Consider the following 26504-nt stretch of genomic DNA (forward strand, 5'->3'; position numbering starts at 1 on the left):
TTCTGAAGGATCATGTGACACTGAAGACTGGAGTAATGGCTGCTGAAAATTAATCACAGAAATTAATTATTTTGGAAAACATTAGTATAAAAGTTATTTGTAATATTATAACATTTAGTTGTGTGTGTGTGTGTGTGTGCGTGCGTGCGTGCGAAACTTTTTTTATGGTAATAGTAAATAAGTTTATCATATAAGCCGCTAGAGGGACCTTTTACGCCACATCTGGGACAAAACACCTCTGGAAAAACTGTAAGTGACTAGGGGCAATAGTTAAATGTTAAAGAATTGTCACTATGCATATACAGTATCTCCCAAAAGTGAGTACACCCCTCATATTTCAGCAATCATTTTAGTATATCTTTTCAAGGGACAATACTATAGAAATGAAACCTGGATATATTTTATAGTAGTCAATGTGCAACTTGTATAGCAGTAGATGTCCAGCATATCAGATATACATCTTTGGAGAGACGTATTGCGTCGGACCTCTGATCAGTTGTCACTAAAATAGTCATCAGAAGATATGCTTCAAGCTTGCGTCCATATGTGGAAATTGTCTAAGTTTATCTAGGTTTTAGAACCAATCAGAATTTTGATGACTTATGCATTGATGCAGTTAGCAACCTCTGTTAGGATATAATTGCTGGTGTTTTTGAATTGTAAAGCAGGTTGGTCTGCGAACTCCATCGCGAGTATTAAAGCTGACAATTCTGCGGATGAAACTGCAAACTACTTCTTCGGTAAATTTCTTTAATTAATCGCAATTTGACTCCTGGTCTTTGTTCATCATATCTGGTCCATGGGTTTTAACTGTTATTCCCCAACACCACAAAGATGGCCTAGGCTATAAGAAGTTCGGTAACAGCCTGGAACTGAGTTACAGTACAGTGGCCAGGGTCATACAGAGGTTTTCCAAGATGGAAAAGGCCTCGCAAGGGTCGATCAAAGAAGTTGAGTCCTCGTGCTGTGCGTCAGCTGCAGAAACTGGCTTCAAAAAAACAGACGCATGAGTGCTGCCAGCATTGCTTTAGAGGTTGCAGAAGTGGAAGGTCAGCTTGTCGGTGCTCAGACCATACGCCACACACTGCAACAAGTTGGTTTGCATGGTCATCGTCCCAGAAGGAAAGGCCTCTTCTGAAGCTGGCTCACAAAAAAGCCTGCAAACAGTTTGCTGAAGACAACCTGGCCAAGAGCATGAATTAATGGAACCATGTCCAGTGGTCTGATGAGTCTAAGGTAAACTTGTTTGGCTCAGATGGTGTCCCGCATGTGTGGCGACGCCCTGGTGAGGAGTACCGAGAAAATTTAGCCTTGCCTACAGTCAAGCATGGTGGTGGTAGCATCATGGTCTGGGGCTGTATGACTACTGCTGGCACTGGGGAGCTGTGGTTCATTGAGGGAAACATGGATTCCAACATGTACTGTGATATTCTGAAGCAGAAGATGATGCCCTCCCTTCAGAAACTGTGCTGAACGGCAGTTTTCCAACATAATAACGACCCCAAACACACCGCCAAGACAACACTGCCTTGCTGATGAAGCTGAAGGTGATGGAGTGGCCAAGTATGAATCTCTAGACCTGAACCCTATTGAGCACATGTGGGGCATCCTCAAGCGGAAGGTGGAGAAGCATAACATCCAGCAGCTCCATGATGCCATTGTGGAGGAGTGGAAGAGGATGCCAGCCACAACCTGTGCAGCTCTGGTGCAGCTCTGAATTCCATGCCCAGGAGGATTAAGGCAGTGCTAGATGACAATGGTGCCCCTACAAAATATTGACACTTTCGACACAGTTTTGACATGTTCACGTAGGATGTACTCATTTTTGTTGCCAGTTATTTGGACAATAATGGCTATATGTTGAGTTATATTTAGAGGACAGTAAATTTGTACTTCTATACAAGCTGCACATTGACTACTCTAAAATATATCCAAGTTTCATTTGTGTGGTATTGTCCCTTGAGAAGATATACTAAAATTGTTGCTGAAATGTGAGGGGTGTACTCACTTTTGTGAGATACTGTACTTTAAAATAGCAAAATATTTAGTATGATTTAAATAAAGGCTTATTTCAAAATAACCAATTTAGCAAAAATCTTAATCACTTTGGCATTTTATTACTCGTATACTATTCTGGGTTAGAAACCAGAAACTGTGTGCATGTATGAGCAACAAAGTGTGTACAGGCATAATTCACAAATTAATCTACATTGTATTGGGCCCACTTTACAAATTCATATCACAAGAAATCCATTCCCCTCTATTCCCCAGAAAAAGATGTTTAGCAGTGCAAACATTCTGCTCTTTCATCCTCTGCCAAACAGTGTTTGGGTGGCCTTTTTGGCCAGAGTGTCTATTTGCAAATGGAGGCCTTAAACCTTTAACCCAGTTGTTATATAGTTGTTTATAAGAGCACCATTTCATTCTTGAAAATGATGCAAAGTTTCAAACTTACTTAAACTTGACCATCCATCGCTATCATGATATATAGATTTAGCTTTCTCCGTTAACTTGCATATAATTTTAATCTCCAATGGTCATGCAAATAAGTGCAAATAGGATTTTCACCGACTGTCATTATATTAACTACAATGTTAAGAATTGACATTAATAAATCACATTAAGAGTAAAACAGTAAAACAGCAGTACTGGCAGTCTGTGATATCTGACAGCAACAACTTTAACCCAATAATTAAAAATTCAACCTGCTTTCACCTTTCACCTAGTTGTTTAATATTTGCTTGGATGCTTCAGAACAATCTTTAAAGCAAAAACAAGCTGCTGTCACCAACATATTTCAACCAGCAATCATTTTCAGTCATTCGGCAGTTGATTTGAACAAAGCATTTATTAGAACATTAACCACTGGCCTTTCTAGAGCATCAGTTGTAAAAATGTACATAAGCTTAAATGACCTATAGATATTCCCTTAAATTACACATTTGACTAAAACAGATTGTAGAATACATACTACAGACTGTACATCTAAGCAGATTTAATTAACAAAATATGGATCTATTTTCTTGATGGATCTTTTCTCTTGAATCGGTTACAATATTATTATATTGTAATATAATAACCCCCAACATAATTTACTTTCTGTAACACTTTAACCTTAAAAACATTAAAAAAGTTACTATTCTAAAATACTGTTACAAATTTTGATAGAAATGAACTAAACGTGCCTTGTACTTCTTTTACAAGGCATAAAGTTTGTTATAGGGAGCTGCTCTGGTTAGTCTCTCTAACACATCATCCAACATTTTCTAATCATATACCAACTGTAATGAACATTGGTCCATCCAAAATGGGGCTGGTCCACGCCCTCATGATAATAAACTTTTTTTTTTGCTATCTTCTTCAGAAGAACTGATATCTTGTGAATGTTTATGATACAGTAAGTTGCTTACGCCATCACACTTAATGACGTCAAACTGAGTTTTCCTCAGATACAGCTGAACGTGGAAGTTGAGCTTATTTTTCATTTCTAGTTTAATTCCACATTTAGTTGCTTGCATTTGAGGATCTAAGTCAGTAAAATTCTATAACTTATAAAACAGTAAAGTACAGTTAGTGTTTGTGCCTTCTTAAGATCTCATGAGAATGTGTATCATCAAATGCATTACTGATATCAAAAGTTGTTCAAAATACAGCCCAACGATGCTCCCCCCAATCTCTATCAGTCATGGGACATGTTGTACTGTCTGTTGGGGTCACAGGGTTTCTTTTTGTCTTTCTGATGTCAAAGGCAGATCGCTTGCTGGAGTGCAAAGGACACGCAGTCTCTAAAAAAACGTGAAAGCATATAGATGCAAGTTCAGTCCTTTGAACATGGCTTAGTGTTGTTTTCGGTTAAATCGTACATGGAATTACCTGTTTCAGTGTACCAGGAGTGATAAGGATGACATAGATCATCCATATGGGAACCATCAATGTCGAGGAGAGGGTGAACCACCAGCCAACAGCATAACCCCACCATGGGTATTCAAATGTGTTGTTAAACTTTAGAGGAGTGAATTTGACCAAAGAGAAGACAAATGTCCCCTAAAGAAGCAAAGACGTGTAATGAATTAATGTTGTTCATAAATAAAATTATTACTTTGGTGGAGAACTAGAATATCACTGTATTTTTTGCTTAATGTGACCAGTGAATGAGTAAATCATGCACTTACTATACACACAATAGGAGTGATATATTTCCAAGAGTATTTCATTAGTGTCAAAGGACGATAACCGATCATGTCTACAATATTTTCATACAGACGATCAGCACCTGAAAAACCAGAGAGATTGGAATCAGAGGTCTTAGAGGAGATCATACACAAAAAAATAAGGATGAAGTGACCAAGTAAATTACCTGCGCATATTAAAAGACTGTTTACCAGTTTTATGCTCAGTTCTTATTGTTTATGACACATGACCGAACTTTACTATAAACATGAAGCTGAAGCATGGTGGTGGCTTTGCTAGAAAATCGTGGCTAACAACACAAAAGCTGCAGCTTTTACATAAAGGTGACTGTAGCACCACAAGTGTCCTTGAAGAAGGCACTTAATGCACCAATTACTCTGGTAGAGTTGTAGTTTAGCATATTAGAAAAGCTGTACTATCTTTGAAAAAATAATATTCAGTTGTGCAAGGTATTAAAAGGTTTTAAATACTTTTTTATACAACTTCTGTGTTCTTAAGTGCCGATTCAGTATTATTACTCACCATAAAACCAGCCAATACATATTGACTGTGCAATGGCAAATAGGAGGAGGGTCATTCCACTGCAGGAATAGTAATCAAATAATTGGAAGATATACAGGCCACCCTATTGAATCAATGCAAAAAAGATCACATTGATCAGAGCTCAAATCTCAGATTTTTACATTAGTCATTAAGTGGTTTAATTTAGACAGATGAAAAACAATGATCAAACATTCAAATTGATTGAAAACAAAATAAATCCACAGAAATGTCCAAATTATGAAAATAATCACCTCGGTTACCATAAGGAGGCCAACAAGGAAGCAGCCCACACAAATAAGGAGGAGGAATAGTTTACGACGATGTCCTTGGAGGAAGAAGTCGGAGTTCATGTCTGTTATGGCTGTCATGAAAGATTCCAAACCCACAAACTGAAAAATAGAATGAGGTGTAATGACAGTGTTTTGTTTTTAATGTAGTACTGCCCTGAGAAAGTTACATAACACCTTTACTGCAAGTACACTGCATGCACAAAAGACATGAACAAAGGGTACTTTTTAACAGGATATAGTATATGAACATATCTGCTATGTTAAATAGCTTCATCTGGGCAGTAGTTAATAAAAACCTAACTGAAATTTTCACACAGTCAAACACATCATGTACTTGAGAGATGATGTGCTCTCACCTCACTGTCAAGCCCCAGCAGAATAATCATGAGGAAGAAACATATGGACCACAGCTGAGACAGAGGCATCATAGCTACAGCTCGTGGATATGCAATGAAGGCCAAACCAGGACCTGGCAAAACAAGTAAATTGAGACTTAATGTGTAGGAAATGACATAAAGGACATCACATAAAGAAGACACTGTTGTTTAAGTTACCTGACTCTGCTACCATTGAGATATCGACCCCCTGTTCGTAGGCCATGAAGCCCAAAACTGAAAAGATGGCAAAGCCAGCTACAAAACTGGTTCCACTGTTCAGGAGGCACAGGTAAACACAATCTCTACAAGCAGAAAAACAAAGCATGCTTTCAAAACCCATCACAGCGAATGTAATGTTCGACTGCATAATGTACTTCTGTTATTTAATCCTGCATATATACAGATAAGAACATCTATCGCCTCCACAAATACTTCTTTAAATGTAAACTGAATTTAATGCGATTTCTCATGACAATGGGTTTGCATACTTGTAGCAGTTGTTGTTGTATTTATTGTAGCTTCCCAAAGCTGTAAGGCACCCAATGCAGAGAGCGTAAGAGTAAAAAATTTGTGTTCCAGCATCCATCCATACCTAAAGACAATAGAAGGCAAGTTCACAACTACTGACCAATCCATTAGGTATTTAGCAACACATGATACATGAAGGGTCTGGTCTGGTTACACTCAGAAACATCCAAGTTATGTTTCTGAATGATTTTCTTTCACTAATGATTCGTTATTTAGTTATTAGTTATTTCAAAAGCTTGATCAGTTGGCCAAATAATTTCTTACTATAAGCGCCAAGTATTTTTGTGTCACTGGCTGATAAAACAATAGTCTTGTACCATTATAGTGGCACTGACAGATGTGGATGCATCTTCACATAGGACACTATTCACCAGAAAATCTGTTATTAATTTATTCCTCAACTAAAGATGTCCAATAATAAACTCGCAAAATAAGCAAGTTAAATGAGTAACATCAGACCGGTCGTGTGATCTCAATAATGTGGCCATCGTGAAAGGGGAACTAGTTTTTCTAGGCCACTGATTTGACTGGTCTGATGGTCATGTAAGTGTACATCGTTGTAAACAAAAGTACTGACCAAAGTCCTATTCATTTCTTTAGTTGCAAATGTCTTTAAGTGGAAAAATGCTTAATCATCTACTGCCATCACCACTCATATGAGACTTAAGATTTGCCTACCTGTGGGTCTGTAAGGCGTGCTGGGTTTGGGTAAAGGTAGAATGTGATGCCATCAATGGCTCCAGGCAACGTAACACCTCGAATCAGAAGCACCAGCAGCATAACATATGGAAATGTAGCAGTGAAATACACAACCTGAAAAATAAAGACAAGGGCACTCCCGTTTTAAAATCCAGCGTACCTGATTTAAATCTATGTAACAGTATTAACTGGACTATGTTAATAATCTAATGACAAACAGCCTACATGAGAACTGAAGTAACATCTCCACTGAGCCTGAAAAGTGCCTTTTCAGTTAGTTCTCACCTTGCCAGTGGACTTCACTCCTTTCCACACACAGAAGTAGCAAATGATCCAGGCCAGCAGGAGACACAGAGCCAGCTCCCATCTCAAACTGCCCAGCTCATTCACACTTCCAGTTATTTTCAATACTCGCCTCCTACAAAATACATTCTCTGTATTTCTCATAACTTTATTTCCAAATTCATGCATCAACAATAATTACACTTGCATTTAATATTATTACACTTTTGGTATTTAAAGGGATAGTTCACCCAAAAATGAAAATTATCCCATGATTTACTCATCCTCAAGCCACTCTAGGTGTATATGACTTTCTTTTTTCAGACGAATACAATTGGAGTTATATTAAAAAATGTCCTGGCTCTTCCAAGCTTTATAACGGCAGTGAATAGTGGTTGAGATTTCGAAGCGAACAGTGCATCTTTCCATCATAAAAAGTGCTAGACAGCTCTGGGGGGTGAATTTTGAAGTGAATCGATGCGTTTGTGTAAGAAAAATATCCATATTTAAAACTTATAAACCGTTATCTCTAGCTTTCGCTAACTGTCGTACTCACGTTTGCGAGAGAGTAGCATTCCGACGGATGACGTAGGATGTAAGCATAGCGTAAGCTCCAGACGAATGCAGAAGCGCAGAGGAGAAAGCAAAACAAAACACTGGTTGGAGGATTTCGATACAAGCCACTCTTTCATGAATGCACGTACGACTTTAGTCTTAAAAGTTTTAAATGTGGATATTTTTCTTACACAATCGCATCACTTCAGAAGGTCTTTATTAAACCCCCGGAGCCACATGGAGCACTTTTGTCGATGGAAGGATGCATTTATTTTGTTTCAAAATCTCAAACACCATGCATTCACCACCATTATAAAGCTTGGAAGAGCTAGGACATTTTTAATATAAATCAGATGGTATTTGTCTGAAAGAAGAAAGTCATATACACCTAGTATGGCTTGACGGTGAGTAAATGATGGGGTAATTTTCATTTATGGGTGAACTATCACTTTAAATGAATTATACTTGCACTACTTGCACTTTCAAATTATTATAAATGTGATTTTATAATGTGATTTCACCATAGTTAATTATTAAAGCAGAGCATAAGTGGAAAGTTTTATATTCAATATAGAACCTTCAGGACTCACAGTGAATTCCTGAAAGGCACTAAACGTTTAAGCTTATTTTAAACAAACAAACAACCAAACAAACTAATACTAACTAACTAACATTTGGGGGTTTTATAAACTTACTCCCAAAATTCTTTAACAGGCGATGATGCATTTTCCATAAAGCTCAGGTTTCTTGTTCCTCCAATTCGGTCAAACTCAACACAGTTCTCTGTAAGGATGAAGGGAATAGTTGTGTCTAAAAAAGCATGATCTATTCAATAATTAAAACTTTTCCCACACTAACTAGTTTTATAACATACCTGAATTCCACCAGTTCCTGCAGCTAGCCCATGGCAGTTCACCACTAAAAGAAGAGAAGAGATAGAAGAAAGCCCAGGCCAAAATGATGATGTAGTAGGCACTGGAATAGAAGACAACCACCTGACTCCCATAACCCAGACCTAAAGAAAAGCAAGCCAAAACAGTTAACCCCTTTTAGGATGTTTCTTTTGCTGACAATAACAGATCAGCCTTTTAAAACAGCCTGTGTTTGATGTTTATCTTAAATGTGTTGGAGAGATCCATATTACATACTGTCATGCAAGTAAAAGTTCAATAATTATGAATTTGATGAATTATGAATTAACAAAATCTTTGAACATGAAACACCAATTTAATTTATGCCTATTGCTTGACTTGGAATTACGAACCACAAACTTATTGAACAAATGAATTATTTATAGGTGACTTATTTTGGGATTTGGGAATAAGATTGAGAAATGAAAGGCAGGCGTGAGAGCAAAAAGCTTTTAACCTCATTCGAATGAATTTTTTTTGTTTTTGTTCTATTTTTGAAGCTTAACTTTGGATAAGTAATAGATATTTTGTTGAATATTATTGTATTTCGTAAAATACAATAATATTCCACAAAATAATAATCACATTTAATAATAATAATCAAATTTCTCAGATTTTTTGCGTGTGCAGTTTTCATCCTGACATTTTCTGTAAATATGGAGTCATTAGAATAGATGATACTTCAAGAAAGCAAAACAAATTTTGAAAGCATAAATAGAGGATGCTGACCCATTAGATAAGGAATATGTTCATAAGTTATTTAAACATACTCCTATGATAAAATTTATAAAATTTTGCTGGGTGTCTACTAAACCACTAATCTACACAACATGTTTACTACACAGTACACACATCTAATTTTACAGCACTGTGGTTCACATACAACATTTACTCTATTGTACATTAACAATGACATTAAAAGTGAAGAATGAAAACTAACCTTCAAATAGTGGGCAGATCTTCCTCCAACAGGTAACAGACCCTTGGCTGGTGTACTGACCCAAAGCAGTCTCCATAAGAAAAAGAGGAATGCCGCAGGCAAACAGAAAGACCACATATGGAATGAAAAACACTCCTAAAAACAGAAAAACGTAGCTGTTCTTAGAAAGTTTATGTTCACCACACTAGGCCAAAAAACAAAAAAAACATTGAACTCGTTCTACTGGATTTTTAAATAGAGCTCACAGTAATATAGTAAAACAATAATACAAACCTCCTCCATTCTTGTAACACAGATATGGAAATCTCCACACATTTCCCAAACCAATGATCTGGCCAGCAACAGCTAAGATAAACTCCACTTTGCTGGACCACTGGCCTCTCACTCGGGTTTTAATGCCTGTGTTTATTCTTTCTGAATCTGGATAAGCCAGTTTAAACTGCAAATCTAGATCATGCTGCATTTCCATGTCACTGCAAAAAAAAAAAAAAAAAAAAAAAGCAACCATCTGTCAAAACATTGATGGCAGAGAAGCACAAACAAAGTTTAGAACAGAGCGGTAACTGAAACACGTAAAGATCAAAAACAGCAATTGGTCTTTGTTCAGTCCCATCTGGTTGTTCCAGCTCTTACACCAGCAGTGAGGCTTTCAAATAATGATCTTCAAAGTTAGAACAAGTTACCACTTTTCCAAAGCAGTGTGACAGACATTGACCACACCTTTGTGGCTGGTCTTAATTTTTTGCATTTACCTTTTAGTGTGATATAGCTAGATAAGAACATATTTGCCACAATGGATTTGACTAGAGACATTTATTGAAACACCAGATTCTATTGTTGAAACAAATGATTTTCCATTAAAGTTGGGCATAATCTTTGGAAGAATACACACTCAAATTTTCTTATAAAGTCAAAGCTATAATTCACACCTATATTTAAATGCATTTGTCACTGTTTGTATATTATCTCAAAATAGCTTCTTCAGTTACTTTTGAAGACCATACCATTCTTTACAAACTAAATGTTGGCCCAGACATATAGCCTTGTGTGTCTAAAACAAAAATTGATAAGACAGACTGCAGAGTTCATATTTAATCTAAAGTAAAAACATTTTTGTTCTCAATTAGAATTTGTTGGTAGAGTAAAAATAATCTAGTCAAGGTTTTTTTTTTTTTTATTAAATGTAGAGGGCAATGGGTACATGCTGTTTGCCCAACCCCTCACAGCTGAAATAATCTTGTGTCCCCAAAACAGGAGGCACTGCTGGGTGCTTAGTCACATTCCCTTCTCTTGTCCTCATTTCTTGTGCTGTGACCCTTATAATATGTGAAGAAAATTTAACAGACCGCTATAGTTTCTTAATGATCCCATTGACACCTTGGGTCAATGAAGATACTCCAGGGGGTGCATGGAGATGATATATAATAAAAAAAGAATGTACATTTTCACTATTTCTCACTATTAAATAATTTTTTGAAATAATCATTTGTTAAGCTAAAATAATGTCACACTGGTGATCTTAAAGTTATGATAAATTTTGTTTTCGTTATACTACCAAATGGTCATGTGGATAAAATATTCTTGGTGAAAAAAGACAATATCTTGACAATATCAAAGTCTTGACAGCCTGTATTAAACACATTTGACATACATGTTCAACATCATTGCAACTTGTATGTGTCAGGTATTGCTCTAAATAAATTCAAAAGTATATTAAAGTTGCAATTTAAAGAAACAAACAAAAAAGTCTTCTATGAAGTCTTTTTTGTCTATGTTTTGATATTTTTAGGTGGTGTAACTGTTTGGAGATTGTAAAAAAAAAAAGTTGTTGGTTTTTGGCACAATTTATTATTTCTTTAAAAAATTTTTTAAAACAGTTAAACTATTTTGTTTTAAAACATTATTAATATAACAAAAAAAATATAAAAACGTCAAATCAAAGTAACAAGCCATGATTTTTTTGTCATGTGACAAAAGTGGTCCCGTTCAGACCCTCAGGACTGTGTTTCAAGGTCATTTATTTATTAATTATTACTATTATTTACCTTTTAGAGAAAAGGCATGTCTTAGGTCAAATGGAACAACATAAAAAAAAAGTCTTCTTGCGTGTGACTAAAACTGAAAAATAAATATCAAAATGACATTTGTAAAAATATTTTTTATTTTTAAATATATTTTGACAATTCAAAAATAAAATATTTATATACATATACATATATATGAATACAAATATTAAATTCTTGTGATACAGTATTTTCATTTTATTGTGACAGGTGGCATGTTAACTAGGATGAGGCAGGTTAAACACAAAGTCATACGTATTCATTTGTTAAATAACCTGTCTGTATATGTTTAATTATAACCACAAGCAGCACTTGAAGCAACCTTGACGCACGAACTATTTATCGTCACGGAGCAGAGACACTGTCCCTGATGATCTGCATACAGAGGAGGAGGAAACTTACTCAGTTATTGCTCTTTTGTTCATGACCTTTGGCCTACATTCAGCAGCGAACACTTGTGCTCTTCAACCCACGCTGAGGAGATGCCGGGTGCCAAGTGAAATACTTCTAAAAACAAAAACCAGATAGAAAACGGTTCAACTACGCAGTTAATCTCAGCGCTCAATTGAACCTCTTCAGTAAATTAGAAAGCAGTGGAAACAATGTAGACCGATAACAAAAGCTATAGAGCTGTGTTACCTGATGGAGGCGACTAGTCAAAAGTTCAGGAAGTCTACCGCGTTTACCTCGACCATGAAGTTATGCTTAATTCAGAGTGATTCGGTCGTTATAATACAGTCGCTGAAGCCCACCCCTCTCACACCCTCCTCCTCTCGTAAAGGGAAACGAGTCCATACAGAAGAACCGAGAGTGTAGAATCACATGTGTGTGTGTGTGTTTGTATTTGGCCGTGTGAGTGTGTGTCTTAAGGCGGGGCTTATAGCTCAGCAACTTGTATAGCAATAAATTACTGCATGTTTCTAAATACGTTCATCTTGTCATTTTTATCGCCACATTGCGTCAAATCATAAGGGGTATCACTTAACACGAATAAACAACTCTGTTTGATAATCTGTTATCATTTTTATTAATGCAGATAGGCATCCAGCAATAATTATGCAATATTATTCGAGCACGATGTGTTATATATTTTTTGTATATTATTTCTTCCGCAAACGAAAATAGTTCCAAAAGAAGCAAAGCATCAAACTTTTGGTCACCAAGCAACGCAGACCTTCATCTGGTCTGGAACACGGTAGAATGGAACGGAGCGATTGATTTCCCCTCCAACGTTCTGAAAATCAGTCACAGGAGTTCCACTCCGGGTTTTACTGCAGAAACCTGTTTCGACACGGGTCCACAGTCGTGTCTAGTTAATAAACCTGGTTCTGCAGAGGGAAATCAATCAAATACATAAAAAATACATCTGTAATACAATCATGCAAATAAATACAGTTCTTTCTCTGAACTTGTCATTGCTCTGTCCTTCCAGAGATTAAACCAGTGGTGCCCGAACTCGGTCCTGGAGGGCCGGTGTCCTGCAGAGTTTAGCTCCTCCAACCCCAATTAAACACACATGAACCAGCTAATCAAGCTCTTACTAGGCATACTAGAAACTTCCTAGCAGGTGTGTTGAGGCAAGTTGGAGCTAAAACATGCAGGACACCGGCCCTCCAGGACTGAGTTTGGGCACCCCTGGATTAAACCTTTCTCACTTACTTTGAGAAAGAGCAGAGCCCCTGCAGCTTATTTTTGTGTGTCTTCCTCATACTGTTGAAACTATTTTTATCTAGCCGGTGGTTAGCTACAAGCGTAAATTTGATGTTTGACAGTAGCAAATAAGTACGAGGGTTACCATCTAGACACGGCTAGGTGGAATTTGTTTTTAGAAACATGTTGGTTACGTTTACATCTTGTAATTTTTTTAATTAGTAAGAATTGCATTTTATGCAGGAGATCGTCTGCAAACAAGAGACAACCTGAGTCAGTGTATGTTTGAAAATAGAGAGCTAATATTGCAAAGGAGTCGATTAAATTTTCTGACGAATTTAAATGGGGAAAACGCAATTCTCATAGTCGACCACAAGAGGACACTGTTGAATTTGTAAATGGCGTCTTCACAAACCGTGTACGGATGCGATGTTTTCAAAGTACTGCGTGATACTGAAATAATGCCAGATTTTTACCAACAACAATTCTATTTCTCCTTAAATCTCCCCTTAAACTGTTGAAAATGGCACTGATTGTGATCAGTATTCCAGCATCTGTTATGTAGGCCTAATGTGTTTCATTTTGCTGAGTTCTACAAGCACGCACTTAAATGAGTAGCTCTGGAGGATTATGATGAGAGAATGGCAAATGGACTGTGCAGCAATTACACATTGCTTAATGAAGCACAAACAGGACATTTGATTCAGGTATTTCAGCATTCTTTCTTTTCTGAATGCATTTGACAATGCAAATGGCATGGTGTCCAGTTACTAGTAACTCAACTTTAGAGAGAACTGTGCTGATCTTGTTGCAAAATTGTCAGACAGGCTCAAAGATGGAGAAAGATATAGAAATACCCAGAGAGTAGGGTGAGAAAAAGAAACCCACTGGTTGTCAGTTACTCCACTGATAAGATATGTCTGTTTTATCTCTGAAAAAAACATGCAATAAAACAGGGGGACGCACAACACCTAAACACTTTCTGATCATGGCATAGTCTTGTTTACAACTTTTGAAAAGCAGAGAATACTAAACCTGGTTTTAGACCAACAGTCCTAGTTCAGGAGCGCTTGAAGCCGGTTTGGCCACTCCTCAGGCATTCTCTTTGAGGACATTATGTTGAACTGCTAACCTAGATACAGGCACTACATAAAAGAGACATACTAGACGGATTCTTCACAAACCAAAGGTATATTTTGATAACTCTTTTGTCGCATTATTACATAACACTTTCTTGTAGTGAAACAGCAGGTGTACTGTAGTTTTATAAAAAAGAAAAAGGCAGGCATGGTTTCAGCTGTACATTCAAAGTAAAACCATGCCCACAATATGAACTTTAACTTTAATGAACTTTAAGAACTTTATGAATTTTTATCCAATTCCTTTTTAAGCATATGTGCATCAGTTGTCATTAGCTGTAAGTCAGTTGTAGTTTTGAGCTGATTTGATTTTTAATATATAAATGAGACTTGTTGTTTTTTTAAGATAAGATTGGCATGTAAAGTTTTAGGTTTTTAATATCTGATTGTGGTGACAGGTGTAGAAGCACGGGATTTCTGAATGATATATTAAAGAAAAAACCTTGATAAAACAGCATACTAATATAAAAGTAATAACAGACTTAAATTTGTTAACTACAGTAAAAGTGAAGAAGTGCAAGTTTCTTTTTTTTTACAGCTGAGGATATTAAAGAGGAAACATGTAGACAAAACATTTATGGACAATATAAGATCTAATTGTGGACACATATTCCAATAGACAACACCTGCTCTATTATTAGTTTGTTGTGAGGTAAAGCACTTTTATAATATAATGTGCAGTCATGTGCAGCTGTTTGCAGAGACTAATGATGTTATCATTTGCTACAGATGAGCTCATGGGGCCCACATCTACCCCAAACACAAATGGGCCCCATTCTTCATTATGCCTTAAATATGTTATATGCCAGATATTTGGATATATAATATATGTTTATCAAACCATTATTAGCAGCATGGAGCATAGCTCAAGGCCAGGTGTGAAGTTAAACCTCATGAATGGTGCCGTAGTGCAGGCCAGACCTAAACCCCAGGCCAGAGAGCAGTGGGCTAATAAGTTGGAGTTTCTCTTGGCGGTGGCAGGGCACATCGTTGGCCTGGGAAATGTGTGGAGGTTTCCTTACTTGTGCTACAAGAATGGAGGGGGTGAGTGCAAATTTATATTTAATCTTGTTTTATGGTGCTTACAGTAAGTCCCTGAGTTGTCATATGTTCTTAATATAAAATAATGTTTTATCTTAAAAAAGTTCCAAAGTCTCAGATACACAGAAGATAAAATATACTGCTTTTTAGATATTAGGAAGGGCTTTTCTGTGGTGGTTTGTTATAATTTAATTATATTGGGATATGGGTCTCAGTGTCTTCGGGCTTAAGATCAGTGCCAGACATTCTGTGTTTTGTCATAAAATATACACACAAACACTGATCTGGTGGTGTATCTCTAGGGAAAAAAACAGCCCAATGAGGCTATGGACGAAGTTGTATAACTGTGAGCTCACATTTTTATGAAGATTTACAAGAAACTCAGTGTTATGAATACATAAACGAGTGTGCTGTTTTAAGAAAAAGAATCACTAACATGACTTATGTGTGTGTATATATATACAGTGTGTGTGTATATATATATATATATATATATATATATATATATATATATATATATATATATATATATATATATATATATATATATATATATATATATGCATATGCACATCTGGCCTAAAATATATTCTTATTAATGTACACTGCTGCTCTGAGTTTAGGGTAAATTTTTTTTTATTGAATAATTTTATTTAACGAGGTCGGAGTAAACTGATATAATTTATATTAAACTATACAAACACACACATACAGGTATATCTAAAAAAAATAATATCGTGAAAAACTGCATTATTTTGTAACTTAGAAATGAAAGTTTCACTTTTTGAAATATTTTAATTCATTAAATATAAAGTAAGACATTTCAAAAGTTTTTTTGTTTTAATTTTGATGATTAGAGCTTACAGCTCATGAAATTCAAAATCCAGTATCTCAAAATATTATAATATTTCCAAAGATCATTCAAAAAAGGATATGCAATGCAGAAAAGTTCAAGTTCTTTTAAAGTATGTTCATTTATGCACTCAATACTTGGTCGGGGCTGCTTTAGCACAAACTCCAGCATCAGTGAGGTGTGGCATGGAAGCGATCAGCCTGTGGCTCTGCTGAGGCACTATTGAGACTTCAGCTCATCTGTGTTGTTGGATCGCCTGTTTCTCATCTTTCTCTTGAAAATATACCATAGAATCCATATGGGGTTCATAACAGGAGGCATGCTGCTTGGCCAATCAAGCACAGTAATATCATGGTCAGCAAACCACTTGGAAGTGGTTTTGGCACAGTGGGCAGGTGCTAAAGTCCTGCTGGAAAAGCAAATCAGCATCTCCATAAAGCTTGTCAGCAGATGGAAGCACAAAGTGCTCCAAAATCTCCTGGTAGACGGCTGCATTGACTCTGGACTTGATAAAACACAATGGACCAAAACCAGCAGACGCCACGAAACACCAAATCATCACTGACTGTGGAAACTTCAAACTGGACTTCAAGCAGCTTGGGTTCTGTGCCTCTCCAGTCTTCCTACAGACTCCAGACGTTGATTTCCAAATTAAATGCAAAATTTAAATTTATCTGAAAAGAGGACTTTGGACCACTGAGCAACAGTCCAGTTCTTTTTCTCTTTAGCCGAAGTATGATGCTTCTGACGTTGTTTCAGAAGTGGCTTGGTAGCCTTTTTCTTGAAGACATCTGAGCTTGGTGACTCTTGATGCACTGACTCCAGCTTCAATCCACTCCTTGCGAAACTCTCCCAAGTGTTTGAATCCGCTTTGCTTGACAGTATTCTCAAGCTTGTGGTCATCCCTGTTGCTTGTGCACCTTTTCCTACCCAATTTCTTCCTTCCAGTCAACTTTGCATTTAATATGCTTTGATACAGCACTCTGTGAACAGCCACTCCTTTAAGTAATGACCTTCTGTGACTTAGCTTCTTTGTGGAGGGTGTCAATGATTGTCTTCTGGACCACTGTCAAGTCATCAGTCTTCACCATTATTGTGGTTTCTAAGAACAAGAGAGACCCTGAATTTATACTGTAGACATGGTCATTTAATGAAACTCAAATATAAATATTCTAATATATTGAGATACTGGATTTTGACTTTCATGAGCTGTAAGCTCTAATCATCAAAATTAAAACAAAAAAACTTTTGAAGTGTCTTGCTTTACATATGAATGTATAATATATATGAACGTTTCACTTTTTGAAATAAGTTACAAAAAAATAAATTTTTCACAATATTCAAATTTTTTGAGATGTACCTGTATATACATATCTCATGGTTTCCACAAAAATATTAAGCAGTTGTTTTCAACATAGATAATAATAATAAATGTTTCTCAAGCACTAAATCAGCACAATTAAGATTATTATTATTGACACTGAAGACTGGAGTAAGAAGTTTGAATATATTACATTTTATAATGTATACATTATTATATTAAAATTTTACAGTATTACCGTTACTGGATTTTTTGGGAAAAAAATGATAGTAACCCCAAACCTTTGAACAGTTGTGTATGTATATGCATTGTTGTCATGCTTACATTGCAAAATAAAAATAAAAAAAAATCTTAAATTTTTTATTAAAATTATCATTGTTGAGAGTCATATTATACTTATAAATACATGCTTTAGAATTGGTTGATATGGTATAATGGTATTTTTCAACATGTTGTTGTTTTGGCATATAAATTACTTGTGAACCCCCGTTTTGGGTTATTTCTTCTTTTTAGGCTTTTTAATTTTCTTTTATGGGGAGAGCTAATACTGACTAAATAAAATGTTCATAGTGTTTTGGTGTGTATTGCTGGAGTTTTGATACATGTATTGTTTATTGTATTTTGATATGTATAAGTTTGCTATGTGTTGATAAATTATTCTGTCACATAGGGGCATTTTTTGTGCCGTATGTGCTGTTTCTCTTCACCTGTGGGATTCCACTTTTTTTTTTGGAGACCTCACTCGGTCAGTTCACCAGTCAGGGTGGAATTACGTGTTGGAGGAAGATCTGCCCACTGTTTGAAGGTGAACAATGATCTCAGTCTCACGCGTTCATCGTGAGACACACGCATTTCAACCAGTTCACACGCTCACACGCCACACCTTGTATTTCTCACACTGAGAAGTAAGGGATAACTTGTCCCGTTAATTACTGTTCATTTGGCTCGTATTTTTATTTTTGATATATTTGTATCTTTGAAATATCAAACAATTAATTTTATTTGGATGAATTTGTTTGTCTTTTATCAGATTTACCAGTTGTTGTAATTTCTATTTGTGTTGGTCTATTATGAACAATAGGTCAAATTGAACTGCTAGCAAAAAATTGAGAGAATTGGGGCCGAGGGGCCACTGCTGCAAATATTTGAGTGGCTCCTCCCCAAACAGATGTAATCTCACTCCAAACTTTTGATAGAACTTGAGAGCCCTGAGATCATATACAGTGACTTTTCAATGTAAATGTATTACAGCTTTTTACTTTAGTACTTTGCTACTTTTTTTTTTCTTTATATTCACAGGTCTCGGTTATGGTAGCCAAGTCGTTGTCCTCTATACTGGAGTCTATTACATCATAATTCTTGCTTGGGCTTTCCTTTACCTCTTTTCATCCTTCAGTTCAGAGCTGCCATGGGCGAGTTGCAACAACTACTGGAACACAGGTATCTCACATATAACACAGTGTGAATTATCAGAAAACCGGGATATGTCATTTGAGTAACCATTGCCTTCTTTATTTAGAGAACTGCAAAGAGTTCAGCAAAAGCAACATCACTGAATATTCTCCAGAGAAAAGCACGTCTCCTGTTATTGAGTTTTGGGAGTAAGTTGTTGAAAATAACACCCCATTAAACTGGATACATGTTTATTAGAATTACGCAATTAAGGCAAAACAGGATAACAAAAATCGATGATTCTCAATAAAGGTTGTAAAACAGAATGTGATTCCATATGTTTTGCCTACAGGAGAAGAATTTTAGGCTTGTCTGAGGGAATAGAACAGATCGGTAATGTTAGATGGGACTTGGCACTCTGCCTCCTGCTGGCCTGGATCATCTGCTACTTCTGTGTGTGGAAGGGAGTGAAGTCCACAGGCAAGGTGAGAAATTTGTTAAACTTTTTAACAATATGTATCACAAAGTGAATGGTAAGATATGAGGTGGAAGTAGAATGTGTTTACAGTTTTGCTTGTTGCGTGTTGTACTCCATGTCATCTATTTGCTAATATCCTTTCTAAAAAATAAAAATTGAAGTAACTTTTACATGTATGCACATTTTTAAATCTTTCTCTTCCAGGAATTGATCTAAAAAAAATTCCATTGACTATCAATTACATCACATTATGTCAAGTTTACAAAATGTTTTTTTTAGTGCTATTCGATAAAAAAAAATCTAAATCAAAATTAAATGTGTATATATATATATATATATATATATATATATATATATATCAATATTTGTATATATTGTAATACATAATATTATAAATAATAATAGTAAATATATTTATATCTTAATGTGGATAAGCATACATCTCCCTAATGCTACATTCAGTGAATAGACAGATATTTGTTTTCCAGATTTTTAAAAACTTTGTGAATCAAAACATGGGAATTAAACCCATGACGTTGGTGTTGTCATCACCACTCTGTAGCACTTGAGCCAAAGCAACATGCTGAACAGTCTTCCTCTTATTTCACAGGTGGTCTACTTCACTGCTACTTTTCCCTATTTAATGTTGGTAGTGCTGCTGGTCCGTGGACTTACTCTTCCTGGAGCAAAAAAAGGCATCATATTCTACCTCTACCCTGATCCAACACGTCTCACAGACCCACAGGCACTGAGCTGCTCTCTTTTGCCCTTTATTCGCTGAAAATATTGGCATTTTGTGATGTTGATTTTGTGATTTTGATACATTATTTGATGTTTTAGGTGTGGATGGATGCAGGTAGTCAGATATTTTACTCTTATGGAGTTTGTACAGGGGTACTGACTGCTTTGGGAAGCTACAACAAATATGAGAACAACTGCTACAGGTACTTTAGAATATCTTATATCACACTTTCCACATCAATAGTACATTCATTGCAAATTGCACTAACATTAAAAAAAACATGTCTTTTACCATTTGTCTTTCAGAGACTGTGTATACTTGTGTCTGCTCAACAGCTTAACTAGCTTTGTGGCTGGTTTTGCGATATTTTCAGTCCTGGGCTTCATGGCAGATGAACAGGGAATGGATATTTCGATGGTTGCAGAGTCAGGTAAAAATCATATGTAAGGCTTAAGTCTCTTAAAGCAAGTGGAAGTTACTATATCATAAAATAAGCATACAGAAACATAAAAAAATCATGTTATGTCAGAGCTCTGTGTATAGTAACTGCAAAATGAAGCAATGCCGTTGAATACACAATTGTACTGCTGAAATCATACACAAATAGACCTTTCTTTTGTATTTTTAAACACTGCCATTCACATTACATATAGTGATTAGGTTGTGTCACTGGGCAGGGAGGGATTTGTTTAATGACTTTTGTTTGTGGCAGGTCCTGGTTTGGCGTTCATTGCTTACCCCCGTGCTGTAGCTATGATGCCCTTGCCTCAGTTATGGGCAATCTTCTTCTTTATCATGATCATATTCCTGGGACTGGATAGTGAGGTAAATACAGGAAGCAGTACAGAGGATTTTTCTATATTTAATTCATTATATAATAGTATGGATACCCTAAATCTTTTTCTATTAATGTATCAGTTTGTGTATCATGAAGCCCTGGTTACGGCTATCTCGGATATGTATCCTTCCTTCTTCCAAATTGGACATCGCCGTAAATTTCTTCTCCTCTTCATAAGTGCTGCCAGCTTCCTTGTTGGTCTGCTAATGGTAACAGAGGTGAGAGTCACAAATGAAAACACAAAGATGGTTGTTTGAAGAAGAAAAACGAAAAAAAAAAAACCCCCACACATCTGCAGTAACTGTAACTTCTGTCTGCAATTTTCTGTTTTTCTGTTTCACTCTCAGGGTGGCCTGTATGTATTCCAGCTTTTTGACTATTACGCCTGTAGTGGAATGACTCTTCTTACTTTTGCTATCCTTCAGTCCATCTGTGTTGGATGGGTATACGGTAAATAATTTATTTGACTCTGTAAAGAACAAGCAAAGTGAAGATAAATGTACACAAGTGGGACATGTTTTCATTTGCAACTCTAGTGACCCTGTTGAAATTTTTATAGAACAATAGTGCACGTAAGTCAAAAGTGCATTCAATTCTTAGTACATTAAAAGCGAGTTGAACACAAAGCAGTGTGATACAATGATTTCCAGTGTACTTTCGAGTTTTAAAACTTTTGAGTTTTATTTCAGGTGCAGACACTCTCTATGATAGCATTGAGGATATGATTGGATATCGGCCCTGGCCCTTCATGAAGTGCTGCTGGAAATATCTAACACCAGCTATATGCACAGTGAGTTTCATTTAAATCCCTTGCAATCTATTTCTGTGGCTTTTTAAAACCAGAACAAATGTGTCATTCTTTATTTTTATATTGTAACCACACACTATCCTCAGAGCAGTACATAGGGGTAGGAAGAGGTTTGTTTGCCACCTGTCATTTGTGTCTGTCTTTACACTGACAGCACTTCAAAACGCAAGAAAGACCTTCTCCTATTCTGAGACTTTGTGCATTGACTCAGTGTGTCAAAGCATACCAAACTAACTGATGGCTCCCCATTGCTCATTATTCTCTTTCCTGTCTATTCAGGGAACGTTTATCTTCTCCTTGGTTAAATACACCCCTTTGAAGTTCAACAATGTGTACGAGTACCCCTGGTGGGGTTATGTGATAGGTGGCTTCTTCACCCTTTCCTCCACCCTACTAGTTCCACTGTGGATGATTTATTTGGTTGGAACCACTCCAGGGTCTATGCGACAGGTACGTCCATAAACAAATTCACTGAAATTTATATCACATATATACTTTCAGATATACTTTTATATCGCATATATACATTTTATGCTTTATGTATGCATTTAATTATTTAAAACATAATGATCATGTTATTTCTGATTATCTCATTTCTCATATCAGAGAGTAAGAGCCTTGTGTACTCCTGCTGAAGACCTGCCAGATCCTAAACGCCCAAAACAGAAGCTAAACACCGTTACGTTTGAGACATTTACAGACCTATTGACTTTACGAACCGTTCATACACCCAACTCATTACCTTACAGAGACATTGTCTGATTGTCCACCATTTAGCCTCGTTTTTGTCCTCCTGATCTGTGACAAATGTTGTTAACCCATTGTCATTTGACTGGCATTGTAATGAACCAGGGCCATAACCACCACAGAGAGTGAGGGGGAAAAGTCTACACCAATAATTAGAAATGACCACATTGCCCCCTCCCCAAAATTTGAAATTGCACTCCATTACACAGCGCTCTGTTTGTTGTTAGAATGATTAAATGGTATTTAAAAGGTATTTTTGTAACTTAACTGCAAGTTACGTTTTAGGCTTGTCTGCCACAGCGTTCAGCAGTGCTTGTGAGTGTCAGAATGACTGAGATGTCCAATCAGATTTAAGCAGGAGAGGTTTACTGTTCACAGAAATAGAGCACAAATTCCATCATAAAGAGCCAGTTTTAATGTTGAAAGAGAGTGAGGTGAGATGAAAGTAGCAAAACATTTAATTTGACAACTGTTGTATGATAGAAAAAAACGAAAGTAAAATCCAGTGAAACAAACTACTCATTTTTTCCCTCCAATTTCAACAGTTTTAATTGAAAATATGGTATCATTTACATGATTTGAGTAATTCCTAACAGAATGTAATGAGAGAAGAAACATTTCACATTTTCAACATATTAGCCATACAAATAAGAGTGAATGTGCGTATATTTACAAATTGTTTCTAATAATGATATTGGAAAATTAGAATTTTCTAAACAATTATTACGTCCCAACTAGAATTTCCTTCACTTTTCTGTTTATATATATATATAAAAAACCATCACATGAGAGAGAGTAATATATATATATATATATATATATATATATATATATATATACACATACTCTCTCTCATGTGATGGTTAAGTATTGAAATATTCATCAAAGCAACAGTTTAATTGATCATGCTGTTACATGTTGAAGTTCATATGGAGAATGAATTCGTATATATGTGTGTTTAAAATGAATTGACAGGACAAGGCTTGTTTGCTTTTCAGAATAAGAATGAGCTTTATTGGCCAAGTATGTTTGCACATACAAGGAATTTGTTGTAGTGACAGAAGCTCCACAGCTTTTTATAAATGCATTGAAGTGTTACCACAAAAAGAGCCATTAAGGCCACCTGTTACGATTTCATCTTTTCCCTTGAGAGTGGAGTGTGTTTGTCTGACATGTAAAAAAAGTGTATAAAATGTGAAAATTACAAATGAAATTCGTTAGTATACAAATGTTCAAAAATAAAGTACAATTATTGTTATTTCTGTTCATGTTGTTTTTTTTTTTTACAAGATTAATTTTTTTTAAACAATTGTATTATTTTTAGTTTTATGTAATAATTTAATTTAATAAATTAATGACAAAAGATTTTGTCACTACACTTTCCTAGACTAACATGCCATCTGCTGGGTAACTAATGGCATTACAGCAAATACATTGACTTCTCAATCAACCTATTTAAACTTTGAATAAAAATATTGTTTATGTTCATAAGCTCAAACAGAAAAGGTTCATCAAAATCTGACTTCAAATGGACAGTCATGAACCTTCACATTCCCAGAACACAGACTGCATGGAACTGTTTTTACTTTTGGTGGACTTCAGTCTTAGTTTGAGCAAATGTGAATGAATGCACCATCTGCTGGACATAAAAAGTGTATTTCTGTCTCCATGTAAGTGAATTGCTATCCTCTTACTATTGTTGGATAGCTCTATCTACTGGACAATTTTTAGACCCAGGGCCATAACCACCACAAACACCAATATTTAGATTAGGTGCATAAAGATTTTGATTTTAATTTAATTAAAAAGAAAAATACATTCAGCAAGGATGAATTCAGTTGATCAAAAATTAGAGGTAAAGACTTTTAAATTCTAATAAAATATTTTATAAAATAATTTATATAAAAATGTATCATGGTTTGGTTACTTTAAGTTAGTTGAATGTCAATTTTAAAATGGCCAAATGTCAAAATCTAATAGCGACCCCAAATTTTTGAATGGTACTGTGTGTGCAGAAATCAAAGTGTTGGATTTTAAAACACAGTTATGGGACCCAAGAGTATTGTGATAGGAAGGCTATTAAAACAGCTGGGAAACAGTTCAGGGGGCTTGCTTGAATGTCCTTTTGGGCTGATATGCGGGCCATAGTGGGTAAATGTGACCACAGCCCCATAATGAGATCAGGAAAAGCTTGTCCCGCTTCTAAGTGAAGGTGACTAAACAGGGTGGTTTAGATGGCCCCAAACCAATCTCAGATCAAAGGACTTTTCCTCAGTCCAGTACAAATTGCTTCCATCTTTCCTCATCTGACACATGACATTTTTGAAAATAAAAAGTGTTAATATTTATGAGCTCATAGTTTTCTGCAAAATGTACACACAATGACCCAAAAAGCAGTTGGACACATCAGCCATTAAAAATGTCTGAATGTCATTGCAGTAGATAACAAAATGTCAAACCAAGTGGTATCTACCAAAATACATATTGAACAGCATACTTCATTTCAGACCTATTAAACTTTTTACATTTTGTCTGTAAAATAAATTCATATATTGATGCATGTGTGATTTAAATATCCAAATACTTCATGAGGCCACTGTAAATAATATGGGTAAATAAGAATGCTTGTAGACAGATTAATTTATTTATTTCTTCCTGTGTGTGTTTATGTACTGTAGCACTATTACAAAATAAATTCTTTGAAATGTTAGTATCTTTGAAAGACTGTTAAAAGGATAGTTCAGGCAAAATTGAAAATTTTGCCATCAAAATACTGACCTTTATGTCAATAAAATGAAAATTCCTTCTTTCTTTTATTATTTATTCACCATTGTTGTTGTTCCAAACCTGTATGACCTTCTTTTTTGTTCCACAGGAGGAGGAATGTCATACAGGTTTGGAACAACAACAGTCCCTTTAGCATAAATGTGTATTTGTGTCAGTTTAGTTACATCATCAAACAGGCACATGATGTAAGGTCTGCACATTCAACTGGGCCATTAGGGTAATTGCATATAGACTGGACGCTGACCTGGTTTGAGTCTAGTGCCTGGCACAACTTCCTGTTCATGATGGTGGCTTCCTTACAGAGTCGGATCTGTGATAAGCCCTTGAGCACTAAAATGCCAAACACACTGTTTAGAGGCTAATCCCTATTAAGTGACGTGTGACTTTTTACATTCTCTTCACACCTTTAACCTCCCATGCCGATTTTCTTCTCACCTACACCTAACTATCCTTTTTCTAACAGTTTTGCTAAGCTATTTCTCATTTGAGTCATTCAATATCATTTAATAGTTTAGGGTCAGTAAGATTTTTTTGTTAAAAATTCTTTATTTGCAAGAGTAAGATTCTGTTTATTTGAAAGAAATGATCAATTTTGAGTGGTACCAAAATAAATAAATACATATATAAAAAAAGAAATGCTGCTCTTTTGCACTTTCTATTAATCAAAGAATTCTGGGAAAAAAATTGTAGCATGGCTTTTACAAAAATATTAAGCAGCACAACTGTTTAATATAGGTATTTGTTTCTTGAGCACCAAATCAGCATATTAGAAGGATTTCTGAAGGATCGTGTGACACTGAAGACTGGAGTAATGACTGCTAAAAATTCCGCCTTGCCACCACAAGAATAAATTACATTTTAAAATTTTAAAATGGAAAACAGTTATTTTAAATTGTAATAATATTTAATGATATTACAGTTTTTACTCTATATTTGATCATATAAATGCAGCCTAACTGATAGCGTAACACTAAAAGCTTTTTTATTCCAAATCTTTGAAGGATTGTGCGTGTAAGTTTTGTATAATGCAGAAATTATTTTCAGCACTATGTGTGCTGTTTTATTTGGTGTGATATATGAGGGGTATTTGGGGGGGGGGAGTGTGAATAAATTGTGGAACCACTCCAGACATCATCGCAATCACGATTAAGTTTAGGCTGGCATCCAGGTTTTGAAAAAAATGGCTTTGGATTTGGCTTACATATCAGCACTGATGCCAACATTTGTCCATAATTGTAATGTGTGGATTTTGTAAAATTGTGGATGGTGTGGTTTCAGGAGGACATTACTTTAGTCAGGGGAACAGATGCCATGTGCATGCTTTGGTTT

The 26504-nt window shown here is 35.7% G+C and overlaps 2 protein-coding genes across 3 annotated transcripts; one reads left to right on the forward strand and one right to left on the reverse strand.

Annotated features, from left to right (window-relative positions):
* Nucleotides 1-2099: 2099 nt before the first annotated feature.
* LOC306878653 (sodium- and chloride-dependent GABA transporter 2-like) lies at nt 2100-12241 on the reverse strand. Of its 2 annotated transcripts, XM_079431120.1 has the most exons (16): nt 12019-12239; nt 11782-11886; nt 9590-9789; nt 9317-9451; nt 8340-8480; nt 8161-8248; nt 6914-7046; nt 6608-6742; nt 5890-5993; nt 5579-5703; nt 5381-5493; nt 4986-5123; nt 4714-4816; nt 4173-4273; nt 3874-4044; nt 2100-3785 (listed from the first exon to the last, which is right to left on the reverse strand). In XM_079431120.1, the coding sequence occupies exons 2-16, from the start codon at nt 11802-11804 to the stop codon at nt 3714-3716; spliced, it is 1782 nt and encodes a 593-aa protein (XP_079287246.1). In that variant the 5' UTR covers nt 11805-11886; nt 12019-12239; the 3' UTR covers nt 2100-3713. The 2 variants fall into 2 exon arrangements, with proteins under 2 accessions (XP_079287246.1, XP_079287247.1); XM_079431121.1 differs by lacking the exon at nt 9590-9789 and having other exon boundaries at nt 2109-3785; nt 12019-12241.
* Nucleotides 12242-14127: 1886 nt separating this feature from the next.
* Nucleotides 14128-23033, forward strand: LOC306878652 (sodium- and chloride-dependent GABA transporter 2-like). The gene is made up of 15 exons (XM_079431119.1): nt 14128-14218; nt 15022-15212; nt 18054-18188; nt 18683-18823; nt 18903-18984; nt 19128-19260; nt 19864-19998; nt 20094-20197; nt 20301-20425; nt 20708-20820; nt 20914-21051; nt 21181-21283; nt 21523-21623; nt 21921-22091; nt 22248-23033. The coding sequence occupies exons 2-15, from the start codon at nt 15023-15025 to the stop codon at nt 22401-22403; spliced, it is 1827 nt and encodes a 608-aa protein (XP_079287245.1). The 5' UTR covers nt 14128-14218; nt 15022; the 3' UTR covers nt 22404-23033.
* The last annotated feature ends 3471 nt before the right edge of the window (nt 23034-26504 follow it).

The sequence above is a fragment of the Barbus barbus genome (genome assembly GCF_936440315.1).
Source record: "Barbus barbus genome assembly, chromosome: 13".
NCBI lineage: Eukaryota > Metazoa > Chordata > Actinopteri > Cypriniformes > Cyprinidae > Barbus > Barbus barbus.

Excerpts from the sequence above, each read along its gene's own strand:
- LOC306878653 (XM_079431120.1), bottom strand. The coding sequence starts at position 11,804 with ATGAACAAAAGAGCAATAACTGA. Across the intron at positions 6,743-6,913 it reads GAGTGAAGTCCACTGGCAAG|GTTGTGTATTTCACTGCTAC; the intron begins GTGAGAACTAAC and ends TTTATTTTTCAG. Across the intron at positions 4,274-4,713 it reads ATGTATTGGCTGGTTTTATG|GTGCTGATCGTCTGTATGAA; the intron begins GTGAGTAATAAT and ends CTGGTTTTTCAG.
- LOC306878652 (XM_079431119.1), top strand. The coding sequence starts at position 15,023 with ATGGAGCATAGCTCAAGGCCAGGTGTGAAGTTAAACCTCATGAATGGT. Across the intron at positions 19,261-19,863 it reads GAGTGAAGTCCACAGGCAAG|GTGGTCTACTTCACTGCTAC; the intron begins GTGAGAAATTTG and ends CTTATTTCACAG. Across the intron at positions 19,999-20,093 it reads CACGTCTCACAGACCCACAG|GTGTGGATGGATGCAGGTAG; the intron begins GCACTGAGCTGC and ends TTGATGTTTTAG.